This window comes from Lichenostomus cassidix, chromosome 10 (assembly GCF_008360975.1).
Source record: "Lichenostomus cassidix isolate B80296 chromosome 10, HeHo_3.0, whole genome shotgun sequence".
NCBI classification, from domain to species: Eukaryota; Metazoa; Chordata; class Aves; order Passeriformes; family Meliphagidae; genus Lichenostomus; species Lichenostomus cassidix.
This window is the reverse complement of record NC_139491.1, coordinates 16,696,533-16,709,358: the sequence shown is the minus strand read 5'-3', so window position 1 is coordinate 16,709,358 and position 12,826 is coordinate 16,696,533. Positions and strand designations below refer to the sequence as shown.

Genomic DNA, 12,826 nt, shown 5'->3' with positions numbered 1-12,826 from the left:
TGTTTTGTCTTTGCAAAGGCTGTTGTCACTTTAACTAAAGATACTGAAGTACAATTGATTTAGTTCCAGATATAAATTCTTTCAAGTATTCCCATGTGACAGTATAGCCATAAAGTGAGAGTGCCCTTAAAATAATTTGAAACTTTGTTTGAGTGAAGTGGTACAGCACTTGAACATAGTCAAACTCTTAGTAAAGCATTGAATTAGGTTCAGAATACTCCTTCTTTATTAAAACCAGGCTAAAGCTTGCTTTCGTTTTAAAGTAGACGTTTACACTGTAAGATGGGAAAAGGTTTTAGGATAATAAAAGGAATATTTAAAAGTAATTTATCTTCTGGATGGATGGAAAATACAAAGTGTATGGAAATAAGGGCTGTTGAATTTTTGTCTTGCTTCAAGTGAAAGTTGGTCAAGTGTAACAGTCCTAAATAGAAAATACCACTGAATATAGATGAACAGATAGATAAGTGTCTGTTGGGCTTTCTGACCTGTCTTTTTCAAAGGTCACTGTCCTCACCAGGTGATGTGTCCTGACACCAGAAACAGAATTGTCTGGAGCTCTCAGCAGTGTGCTCCTGGTGATGGATAGTTGAGGTCAATCAATGCTTTTCCTTAACGTTCATAAAGTTTTCTTTATCAGCTTTTTTACCTATTTGGATTCAGGTGTGATGGTAATACTTGCCTTAAGGTAGTATTTCTTAAAAGAAGTCTGTTACATATTTCTAATAAATAATATGGGTAGGGCCTGTATCAGCACAGAGTGGATAGCTTCTGTGGGGCTTCTGGGTTTCAGTGCTTATTGAAAACCTGTGTATGCTTTGTTGCATTTGCTTTGAAACCATATCTCCCTGTTTTCTGATCATAACCTCATTTTCCCCTGTTTGCATTTAATTTTTAGAATCGGTTTGTTTTATTAAATATATTTTGCATCTTATTTGCCTACATTATTTCCTGTACTTTCCTCCTGTCTCTCCCTCACTTGCTTTTTCCTGTGTCATTCTGATCTTTATTAAAGCTTCCCAACTTTTTGGTCGCCTAGTGATACTCCATTGTATAATCTGGAGCCCTGCGAACCACTGCCTTTTGATGTTGCAAGATTTCGTGGGCTGACAGCTACTGTGTTGCTGGACCTTACCTATCTGACTGGCATTCATGAAGATACGGGAAAGCAAAGCACCAAGAGACATGAGAAAAAACACAGACATGAATCTGAAGATAAAGGGGAAATGGACCAGAAAATGGAGGGTGATGTTGGATCAGATACACGATTAGGCCAAAGTGCTGATGATAACAAAGGACACGGTGCTACAACCTCTAAGTCAGAAAATGAAATTGTTTCCTTTTCTTTAGAACCATCAGCACTAGGTATGGAATCCCAACACCAACCCGCTGAAGGAAGAAAAAAGAATCATGAACACACCCCAAGAAGTCATGATATAGTGCAGTCAGAAATTCGAGCTGTACAGCTCTCTTACCTTTATCTTGGTGCTATGAAGTCCCTCAGTGTTCTTCTTAGTTGTAGTAAGTATGCTGAGCTGCTGTTAATACCCAAGGTGCTGGCAGAAAATGGTCACAACTCAGACTGTGCCAGCTCGCCGGTGGTGCACGAGGACGTGGAGATGCGAGCTGCGCTGCAGTTCCTGATGCAGCACATGGTCAAGCGGGCAGTCATGCGCTCGCCCATCAAGAGAGCGCTGGGGCTGGCAGACCTGGAACGGGCACAAGCCATGATCTACAAATTAGTGGTTCATGGGCTGCTGGAGGACCAGTTTGGTGGCAGACTTAAACAAGGTACATTTTCAAATTATCTTAGAATTAATAGTACCAGTGATAATACAATTAAAATACAATAAATATAAAAAAAAAATAAATAAAATACAAATAAAAAAAAAAACGTCATTTTGTAATGGTTATACTGTGGAGGAATCTTAATCGGATAGAGAAATTTTGCAAAGCTTGGTTTCCTGTTTTATAGATATAATACTGACTTTTTTTACTTTTTCCTAATTCTTTAGTTGACTGAAAAGTGAATGCATATCAATTAGAAGTTTTTAATATGTCTTTAGTACTTGTAAAAAATGAACAGTACTGTATATCCTTGTCAGGAGGTTTTTCACTTCTTCTAAACCAACAAAAAAATAACCCTTAAAAATTCTGCTTGCTGAATTAAAAATAGCTTTATAGTTAATCAGCTCTATTTTTATGTCTAAGGCTTCTTCCCCTTTTGCCTGTTTTGAGAGTAATCCTAGCTGTGGCTAGTTATTTTGAAATACACAATTATGTTAATATTGCTGTAACATCCTTTTTTCTGTTGCAGAAGTGGAGCAACAAGTAGAAGAAGGTGATCAGTCTCAGCAAGCCCAAACACCAGTTACAACCAGCCCTTCTGCTTCTAGCACAACATCTTTCATGAGCAGCTCTCTGGAGGATACCACCACTGCTACTACTCCAGTAACTGATACAGAAACAGTTCCAGCTTCAGAATCACCTGGTGTTATGCCTCTCAGTCTTCTAAGGTAAAATACCCTATCAGCATATATGATTTTGAGGGTGTGTGGAACTAGTTTTGAGGTTTATATATAATATATGTCTTTAGCTGCCTAAGCCTTTGAAAATGCTGTCAAGAACTGCCTCTGCAGAGGACACAGTTTAATGTTACTGTGCCTTGCAGGTTTTTTGGTTTTTATTAGAAAGCTGTTAAGCATTTACTATACACTGTATATAGATATAATACCAGAATTCATTAAGGAGAAAATTATCTTCTTAAGTTGTCCCACACTTCTCATGTTTATTTGGTATAGTTTAAATTGTAAATCTGAAATTCTATATTTTTCATTCTCAAACTAGAATACCTTTTATTTGGTAGGTAACGTTCTGTAAGCTAAGATGTTGTTTCAGCTTACCGTTACATACTGAAGTGAAAGATAAACTATTGAATTTGCAGAGGCAATTTGTCTTGTCGAAGGAAATCTGCTTTACCTTGCATAGAATCCTTTTCTAAGTTTATTAATTCATCGAGGTTTTGCAGATGGAATTTGATAAAAGCCAGAACAATATCCTCATATTAGAACAGTGAAATCAAATACTCACCTGATTTATTAGTTAGCCTGAGTTCTGAACAAACTGTGGAAATGGGAAAAGTGTTTATTTATCTTTTATCTCCTAGGACAGCTCCTGGTCTGTGAGGGGTTTTTTTTAATGTGCTTGCTTAGAAGGTAACTGTACAGATCAAGTTGATAGCAATGAGCAGTTTCCTCTATGTACGTGTTGTGTCTTACCCTTAAAAAACTCAATTGCATAAAGTAGGATTTGCCAAGCGCACTCTAATTTGATGTATTTCTTGTGTGAGACCTTTTTCAGCACAGGTCTGTGTAATATAAATGTATATTGTTCTTTTTTCAAGGCAAATGTTCTCCAGTTACCCTACTACAACTGTACTTCCAGCACGACGTGCTCAGACTCCTCCAATATCTTCTTTACCAACATCTCCTTCAGATGAAGTTGGAAGAAGACAAAGTTTGACCTCTCCTGATTCCCAGTCTGCAAGGCCTGCCAATCGCACAGGTAAACTTGGCAGTGTAGGTAGAAATGGGGACAAGTTAGTAAAGTCACAGGAGTTCAGGGGCTGTGTTTCAAGAGATGGAAAGCCAGCAGAATTTTTTTTAAGGCAAACTAACATGCAAATCATTGTTGAAAACCTTTTAGTGACTACCTTCAGACAAAAAAATATGGATTATGTAGCTGTAGGCTTTATCAAGCAAATAAAGTGAGTTCTTAAAAGCTGTTGATTGGATTACAAACTGCTTGTATAAAACAATAATGAAGTATAATTTGTAATTGCCTCAAAATGTTCATCTGATTTGGGCTTGTTTTCTTGGTTGTGTGCTGCTGGTAAGTGCACTAATGTTCTAGCTTTTGTTAGATCACATACCACACAGAAAACAAGAATTGATGTATTTTAGGGCACATGTGCCAGTACTTTTTATTCTTGCCCTTACCTCTGTGCTATTAGTTCGGGGATTTACTGGGTTCATGTGTTGCTGGTCTGCTCAGTTTCACATCTCCTTTTTTTTTTCCTTTTGGTTTAATTATAGATGAGTTGCTTCTAGTCATGATAGTGCCTTTAGACCAGTGTTTGTTAGTTAGTACATTTTTTGCTTTCACTGGTCAGACACCACTTTTATGGCATGTCATAAAGAAGCTGTGGTTTTGGGGCAGTACCTGGCCCCATTAGAGTCCCCTGAAGGACTCTGCTCAGAAATACAGCCATCGTCCACAGAGAGACTTTGCAAATACGTTACCAGTTTAGCTGAGGTCTCTTTCTGTACCTTAAGAGAAATGTATAGTGAGCTCACCATTAGGGAATTTTGCTGATTTGGTCAAGGATAACTTTTTCTAGGCTACCTAGAGATCAAATAGATAATTTAATATAGTTCCAAATGAAAACAATAGAAATTTCTTCAACAGTTTTTTGCATATCATCAGTATCCTACTTGATCAAACAGAATCAGTGAACGTAATCTGTTACAAATAAGAATGAACACTATCTGGTTTTGTTGTAGAAAGTATCTTACTTTGTGGCAAGTAATTGAGAGAAGAGTTGAGAACAGTTGTTCCCTTAGTTGAAGCTGATATATCAAAGTGAGGTGTAATGAAGTAACACTAGAGAAAGATCTATGAGCTTTACATTTATCATTTTTGTCTTTTAAGCTTTGTCTGATCCAAGCAGCCGACTTTCAACATCCCCTCCTCCTCCTGCCATTGCTGTTCCCTTGCTAGAAATGGGATTCTCCCTCAGGCAAATTGCAAAAGCTATGGAAGCTACAGGTAATCTATAGTTATAATATCAGTTTAAACTGAAAAATTGGATACACATGAAACACTTCTTTTCCAATAGAATACTTAATTTTTAAGTTCTGTAACGGTTTATGTGGAAGTACAGATTGATTCTTTTTTTTTTTTCTAACCTTCAATGCTAAAATACAGTTCTGAAGTGTGGTTTTCTTGCTTTCAGGTGCCAGGGGAGAAGCAGATGCACAGAATATCACAGTGCTGGCCATGTGGATGATAGAACACCCTGGAAATGAAGATGATGAAGAGCCCCAGTCAGAGGGGACTGCAGAGTCGCGGCATGGGACAATCATCTCTGGAAGTGGTGGGAAATCCAGTGATCATTGCTATTTGCAGTCTCCAGGTGATATCCCTTCTGCTGATGCCACTGAAATGGAGGAAGGCTTTAGTGAAAGGTAAAATAATTTTCTTGTAATTGTTTGTAATCTATTCCTGGAACTTGAAATCTCACAAATCCATTGTTGCTGAGTTTTAATTTGTAATCCAGCTTTTGAATTTTGTTACAGCATGAGTAGAGGCAAAGAGGCAATTAAATTAGGTGTACATAGTGCATTTGTTTTCCAGTACTGTTAGTGTGCAGTACTGGGGAAGAATGTAACTGAGCATGTTTTCTTCATGACAAAAAAAAAAAAAAGGGGGGGGGACTTGTAGTTGCGTTTTAAATAAAAGACCTAGTAATAAAGCAAAATTCCATTAAATTCATGTTTTGCCAAATTCACGTTTAGGGCCAAGGGTGAATTTACTCAGCCAGAAACAACAGAGATGTTGATTTTATTTCTTTTAAAGAGCAGGAAAAAAGCCTAGGTCAAGCTGAGTTAACCTAGTATAAAATGAGTGCTCTCCCAGAATTTGTGCCAGGCACTCTGGAGGATCCAATAGGTGTTCACATGGCTGCATCTAATTTGTTTGGGGTAAATCTCACAGTCAAAAAGACAGTATGTACGTGCTTATTGAAACTGAAGATCCTTGAATTCCAAATTCCTTTTCTTTCATTAAAGAAAGGAAAATATGCTAATAAATATGATTCAGTTACTGTATGTGGTTGTTTAAAACTTGCTGTGATTTACCTGCAAATTCTGAATTCCTGTAGCCCTGATAATATGGATCATGTGGATAATGCAGCTGCTGCAAGTGGACCTCCCTCTCGAAGTCGGTCAGCTGTCACACGGAGACACAAATTTGATTTAGCTGCCCGAACCCTGCTGGCACGTGCTGGTAAGGACTGAAAGAATTTCAAGGGCTTGGCTTTTCCAGGAAATGAATAGGAGGGGGACTGGGACTTGGCATGACATTTAGAAAACACCTTCTCTTACGTGTGCCGATGTATATTTAAGAGTTTTATATGGGGATAGATTGTTTAGCAGAGGAGTTGAAGACAAAAGGGAAATTGAAAGTACAGCCATGTCTTTGCTGTGGAAAATAAAAGTCTTCCTTTGCTGTTTATCTCTTTTCCTCCCTTGAGCGGGATTGTACCGCTCAGTGCAGGCGCACAGGAACCAGAGCCGCAGGGAAGGGATATCCTTGCAGCAAGATCCAGGGGCACTTTATGACTTCAACTTGGATGAGGAGTTGGAGATAGACCTTGATGATGAAGCGATGGAAGCTATGTTTGGGCAAGATCTGGCTAGTGATAATGATATTCTGGGAATGTGGATCCCAGAGGTACTGGATTGGCCTACCTGGGTGTGTGTGACTGCAGCGGGGGCTGCTTTAACTTACTGCTTTCTGCATGCTCATATTTTTAAATTTAAAGTAACATTTATGCTTATATCCTGTTTGAAAATACCTTACTAAGTGCCAGCAGTGCTTAAAATCTTGTGTTCTGTAGCATCACTTCTAGATTAAAAATAGTGATTTCATGTGTTTCTTGCTCTGCACTTCCACGTGTGTGTAGCTTTTCTTCTCCCTCCTCTGAAAGATGAGAAGTAGTATAGTTGTTCTCATGATACCAATTAGAAATCAAGTAGGTGTTCCAGATGGCTTAGCTGTGTGAGATAACAAACACAGTCGTAAATGTTTCTTCTCCTGCTACTACTGACAGTATCTGATCTGCAGCAACATAATTTGCATTTAAATCAATTTCTCTTAATTTAATCATGTCACGTATTTCATTGTCTGGGAAGGATGTGGTGACAGTCTTCCCTGAATTGTTGTATGGAGCACTAAATTTTTGAGGTGAAAAACAATAACAGCAGTTTGTCAGTCTTTGGATTATCCATGTCAGATTAGACAATCAACACATCCGACTCAGCTTTTCATCTCCTAATTACAATGTTACCTAGCTTTGATACGGAAGCAATTGTCTGTATGCATATGTAATTTTTCAGAGCACTTGTTTCACTGACACATCTCAATGAAATTACTGACTTAGGACAGAAATGTAATTATGAAACATGAACTTCATATTGAGGTAAAACCTTGATATTTGCTGACACATGGTAATTGTTAATGCTCAGCATGTGTAAAATCTGATTGAAACCAAAAAAGGATTCTTTTCCTTGGTTAGATCTGGTTTCAGACAAGTCCTGAGGAGAACCAGATAAAGACAGTTGAATGTGATAGGGTTACAAATGAAAAGTTGTACTGTCAAGAATTTTGAGTCAATCTGAAATGAAACAGGAAATTGTCTCATCTGAGACTTTACTTCCAAATGTTTTTCCTGCTCTGCAATGGTGTGCTTTTCATAAGTTGTATGTTTTTTGCTTTGCTTTTGTACAAGTTAACCATATAAATATCACTGTGTGACACAAAATGTGCAGGGACACCCACCTAAGAATATTGGCATGTTTTATATCTAAGGTGAGATATTTATTCTGTACAAATAAGTGTGAAAACGTTCTTGTGCAGCATGTTTGTGAATCTGAAGACAGAGAAGAAGTGGTGGTTTGTGAGCTGTGTGAGTCCAGTGTGGTCAGCTTCAACCAGCACATGAAGAGGAACCACCCTGGCTGTGGTCGCAGTGCCAATCGCCAGGGCTACCGCAGCAACGGCTCCTACGTGGATGGCTGGTTCGGTGGGGAGTGTGGCAGTGGAAACCCCTACTACTTACTGTGTGGCATCTGCAGGGAGAAATACTTAGCCCTCAAGAGCAAATCAAAAGCATCAACTTCTGAAAGGTACAGAAATATAAGACAGTGGGTAAAGAAAGGAAACAAACCCTGTTTACAAGCCATCAACATTTTAAAAGTTTGGTTTAAGAGATAAGAATTCCTAGCAGGATTTTCTGATACTTAAAATCATTCTCTGTATTCACCAAATGCATATTTAGAAAAAAAAAGGGTTGACTGATATTTCTGGTTTTTAAATGAAAAACAAGGAATAATTTTTTGGGATGTTGCCTACTTAGTGACTTTGAAAACTCTTTACTGGTTTTGTCTGACAACTCCAGTATTTTTTAATGGACCTTTTACACATTAGGACTGCAAAGTGCTTCCCCCCTCCACACACACTCTTAGAAGCCCTTTTATCTATTTCTCTGTTACTAGCCACTTCTGGAATAATTCATAAATACATGTAGACCTAAGAGTAAAGTTAGACTAAACAGGGAACCAAATTAAAAATTGTTATGCATATTTATAAAATATTAGAGCCACTCAGTAATTTTCTTTGTTATCTTTTCATACAGGTACAAAGGCCAGGCTCCTGATCTAATAGGTAAACAAGACAGTGTCTATGAAGGTATGTTTTTAAGTTGCAAAGGGTTTTGCTTTTTCAGAAAGGTACTTTCATGCAAATAAACTTGAAGGTGTATTTTAAAATCTTCTTCCAGTTAGGTAGAGTATTTTAGTTTGGGGGATTTTTTTAGTCAAATCAGAAAAAAAAATCAGTGACTTCTTTCCCCTGTCTTTCATGTAAGCAGCTGAAATGGCAAGTACATAACTTGGGGTGATAAGGTGTTGTGAGGAGATGTTATGCCCAGAACTGCACATGCAAAGCCTTATGTTCAAATACCTTTCTTCAGCTGTCTTTGTGGGAGAAATTAATTAGTGTAAGTCAGTGTTCTAAAACACTGTCTGCAATTAGTCTTGTTCCTAATTTTTCTCCCTTTGTCTGAGCAGAGAGTGTCCTGAGGGTGGCTTTCACTCCAAACAGATTATTTCTAGTGTTTCTAGGGAACCTTTCCCAAGTGGCTGACTCTGGTCCTTTCTGTAGCTCCCATGATTACAATTGTGTGATTTACCACATTTGTCTATTTGAGATTAAGTGAGTTCTCCAGAACTTAGGGCAAATCTGTCTGCTGTAGATCAAAGATGTTCTGATTCTACTGTGGGTGGAGTGAGAGAGAGCAGAAGAGGTCAGTAAATACAAGTTCACTTGTGTGTAAATGGTTGGCAAGTGAAGGAAGTGCCTCACTGAGTTGCAGTTAAAGTAGTTTTTCTTTGTTGTTTGGGGGTTTTTTAATTCCCTGGGAAGGAAAAGCAAAAGCCTGGGTCTACGGTTATAACCCATGAGGTAATGCATGCTTTTTTGATAAATATGAAGACCAGAAATTTCTAACATCTGTCTTTACTATTCAGTCCTTTGGAATACACACTCATTACCATGATTTCAAGCACAAATGTATGTCTGCACTTTTCACTGTATGCCAGGTTTTGGAGCTGCCTTGTGTTGTGTGTGATGACCTCTAACATCTGTATTTTTAAAGAACAGCTAGTTTGATAAATCAGAGAATCCTCCATAAAACTTTTGTGCACAATAAATATCAAGTTGAATAGAGAGGGGGAAGAGTAGGGTTTGTTTTTTCTGATTTACTTTGTTGTGTCTATGTCAACATCAGAAGATGAGTTTTTAATGCTGCTGTGCTGTAGATTACACACATTTTATAACCTGTACTGTTTTTTTAATTAATTGAACTTATTTAATATTTGAGCTTTTGTAACCAAGTCTAATTACATTTCTCCCATTCTAGAAGACTGGGATATGTTAGATGTAGACGAAGATGAAAAGCTGACAGGAGAAGAGGAGTTTGAATTACTGGCTGGACCTCTTGGGTTAAATGATCGACGCATTGTACCCGAGCCTGTTCAGTTCCCTGACAGTGACCCTCTGGGTGCTTCAGTTGCAATGGTGACAGCCACCAACAGCATGGAAGAAACACTGATGCAAATAGGTACATCTGAAATGTGTTTCATTTAATGAAATAGTAATAATAGCAAGAACAGCAGCAACAACAATAATGATACCATTATCACTACCTCCTCCCCTTTGGTGTGGTTTTTCTAGAGGCAAGGCAGGAGCATTCTGACAGTATTCCCTGCCTGCCACCATGAGGAAGTGAAGAGAGGCTCTAAATTGTCCTTTTATTATGGGGAAACTAAAGAGAGGAGTGTGAGGCAGTATGAATTGACAGAAAGCTTGAATTTTGCTAATAAAATTTGTGACCATACTTCAACAGTGGATGCCAGTAACATGTTTTTCAGAACTCAGTGAATGGATTTAAACTGGGACTTAAAAGTAGTCCTCTCTGATGGGAAAGGGAACCAGAGGAATTATATGTCAAGTTGTGCTCCTGTATCTTTGAAAATAATGAATAATTAAATTATGGAATGTATTTCAGGAGTGTGTTTTCCTCTTGGTCATTATCATTGTAGTTCTCCATATATGAAATATTGAAAAATGAGTAACTTAGGCCAACTTTGCTTCTGTGCTTATTACTATATGATAATGTTTTGTTTTTCTTTAAACACTAATGCAAATCATCATTATTTCCAAGGCTGTCACGGCTCAATAGAAAAAAGTTCTTCTGGCAGGATAACCTTAGGAGAACAAGCAGCTGCCCTGGTAAATCCACACGACCGTGTCATGGCTCTCAGAAGAGTGACAGCTGCTGCCCAAGTGCTCCTGGCAAGAACGATGGTTATGAGAGCACTCTCACTTCTGTCTGTCAGGTTTGTGGCATCCTTGGCAACACTTTCCCCTTTTCTTTTGGAACCAGTTACCCAGTTCTGTTTGCTAAGGATGCATTTTTAAACTGATTGGGGAAGGGGTTCTTGTTTATGTACTTACATAATACTGCTAAGAGAAAAAGCGTTGATTTTGTTCTTTTGAACCATGAGCTTTTATCTCCATTTTCACAGTGGTTCCAGCTGTAGCCTGGCAGCTGGTCTGGAATCCTTGGGGTTAACAGACATCCGCACTCTGGTCCGTTTGATGTGCCTGGCAGCAGCAGGGAGGGCAGGCCTGTCCACAAGCCCATCCACAGTGTCCAGCTCCACAGAGAGGTCCAGGGGCATCCACAGCAAAACCAGCAAGCCCATCTCTTGCCTTGCCTACCTGAGCACTGCAGTTGGCTGTTTGGCATCTAACACTCCCAGTGCTGCAAAGCTGCTGGTGCAGTTGTGTACACAGGTAGGACTTCAGTACTTACTGTAGACTGCTTTGGTCATGTGTGCTTTTACCCTCTCAACTGGGATGAGGCTGCCCTCAGTCTGAGGATCTCCTTAGAGTCCTTGTTTTTGGCTTTGCATAGGGGTGTGTTTGGTTGTTGGTAAAAATCAAGTAACTGTCTGTGTCTTTGCTGAGTACTCTTTTCAAGTGGGAAAAAGGGATGTGCTTTTTATGTTCATAGGGCTTTTCTGTTAAGGTTTTGGTTTTTCAGTTGAATCAATTCTATGCAGAGCACAGGAAAAACAAGGAAAATCTATAAAACTATGCATGATTTATGCCACTGAAAATATTTCTAAGTTTCATAGTTCTGGTTGTTCTGATTATTTATTGTCTTCACTTTTTTTTTTTTTTTTTTTTTAGAATTTGATTTCTGCAGCAACTGGTGTGAACTTGACAACAGTTGATGATCCAATTCAGCGAAAATTTTTGCCAAGTTTTTTAAGAGGAATTGCAGAAGAAAACAAACTTGTTACATCTCCAAATTTTGTGGTTACTCAAGCACTTGTAGCATTGTTGGCAGACAAAGGGGCCAAACTGAGGCCAAATTATGATAAAGCTGAAGTTGAAAAGAAAGGTATGATACAGCTTTGTTTTTAAATATTAATCATTAGCTCTTCAGTTCCTGATTTATATTTAGGGGAGAGACTTGCTAGAATAATGTATAAATAGATGCACTCTCAAAAATGTACAAAAGCTGTTTTGATCAAAGGAATGTTACAGTTTATAACACACATTTTACTTAGAAATATGATCGTATTCTATAATTGCATCTTTCATCACTTTAAAAAAAAGTCTGAACATGTGTGTATTCGAAGCCATAGTGCTGAGGCGCTGAGGCTGGTTGTGCCTCCTGATGAAATTAAGGAAGGTAACAGCTGATTGCTGCTACACAAATGCTGTCCTTGTCTGAGGCAGAAATTTGTGCTGCCTCTGCTTCCAGAGGTCAGGGAGCCACAAAGCAACCGTTGTGCCTTCCCCTCAGGGTGTTGCTGAGATAGAGAGGGGAGGACAGGGCAGTGACAGTGGCAGGTCTCTGTCAAGAGGAGGCTTTTCCTGTTCAGAAAGCACTCGCTCTTTGAGCAACCATTTTCCATATGGTGGGAATAAGGCTACTTATAATTCTATTCCTAAGGGCCTTTTTGTGAAAATGGAGCTGGGGTTATTTTTCTGTTAGGATCAGAAGAGCGTTCTAATAGATGACACGATTGCAACGTTCTAATAAGATGCTCGCTAATCTCTTTCTGGAAATTGTGGCTATTGCTGTGTTGGCGTGTGTAACTCTGTGTGGTACTCATCTAGGCATCATCTCACTGTTTTGTCTAAGCAGGTTTAATTGCCCATTTGTATGCCCATCCTTCCTATGATCCCTCTGCTGTAGGCCCTCTGGAGCTGGCTAACGCGCTGGCCGCGTGCTGCCTGTCGTCGCGCCTGTCGTCGCAGCACCGGCAGTGGGCGGCGCAGCAGCTGGTGCGCACGCTGGCCGCGCACGACCGCGACAACCAGAGCGTGCCGCAGACCCTCGCCGACATGGGCGGAGACCTGCGCAAGTGCTCCTTCATCAAGCTCGAGGCTCACCAGAACAGGGTAA

The 12,826-nt window shown here is 39.2% G+C and overlaps 1 protein-coding gene across 9 annotated transcripts in view; it reads left to right on the top strand.

Moving 5' to 3' along the window:
• Window positions 1-12,826, top strand: part of HERC1 (HECT and RLD domain containing E3 ubiquitin protein ligase family member 1) — an 89,742-nt gene that overhangs the window by 58,132 nt on the left and 18,784 nt on the right. For 5 of the 9 annotated variants that reach the window (XM_085070884.1, XM_085070890.1, XM_085070886.1 and 2 more), the window contains exons 38-51: window positions 1,016-1,791; window positions 2,318-2,516; window positions 3,404-3,564; window positions 4,711-4,827; window positions 5,015-5,246; window positions 5,942-6,066; window positions 6,314-6,534; window positions 7,699-7,967; window positions 8,477-8,529; window positions 9,761-9,961; window positions 10,565-10,739; window positions 10,929-11,199; window positions 11,599-11,812; window positions 12,566-12,822. In XM_085070884.1, coding sequence (XP_084927010.1) covers window positions 1,016-1,791; window positions 2,318-2,516; window positions 3,404-3,564; window positions 4,711-4,827; window positions 5,015-5,246; window positions 5,942-6,066; window positions 6,314-6,534; window positions 7,699-7,967; window positions 8,477-8,529; window positions 9,761-9,961; window positions 10,565-10,739; window positions 10,929-11,199; window positions 11,599-11,812; window positions 12,566-12,822 — 3,271 coding nt within the window. The remainder of the gene's footprint in view (window positions 1-1,015; window positions 1,792-2,317; window positions 2,517-3,403; window positions 3,565-4,710; window positions 4,828-5,014; window positions 5,247-5,941; window positions 6,067-6,313; window positions 6,535-7,698; window positions 7,968-8,476; window positions 8,530-9,760; window positions 9,962-10,564; window positions 10,740-10,928; window positions 11,200-11,598; window positions 11,813-12,565; window positions 12,823-12,826) is intronic. The other 4 variants (XM_085070889.1, XM_085070888.1, XM_085070887.1 and 1 more) reach the window with 4 other exon arrangements.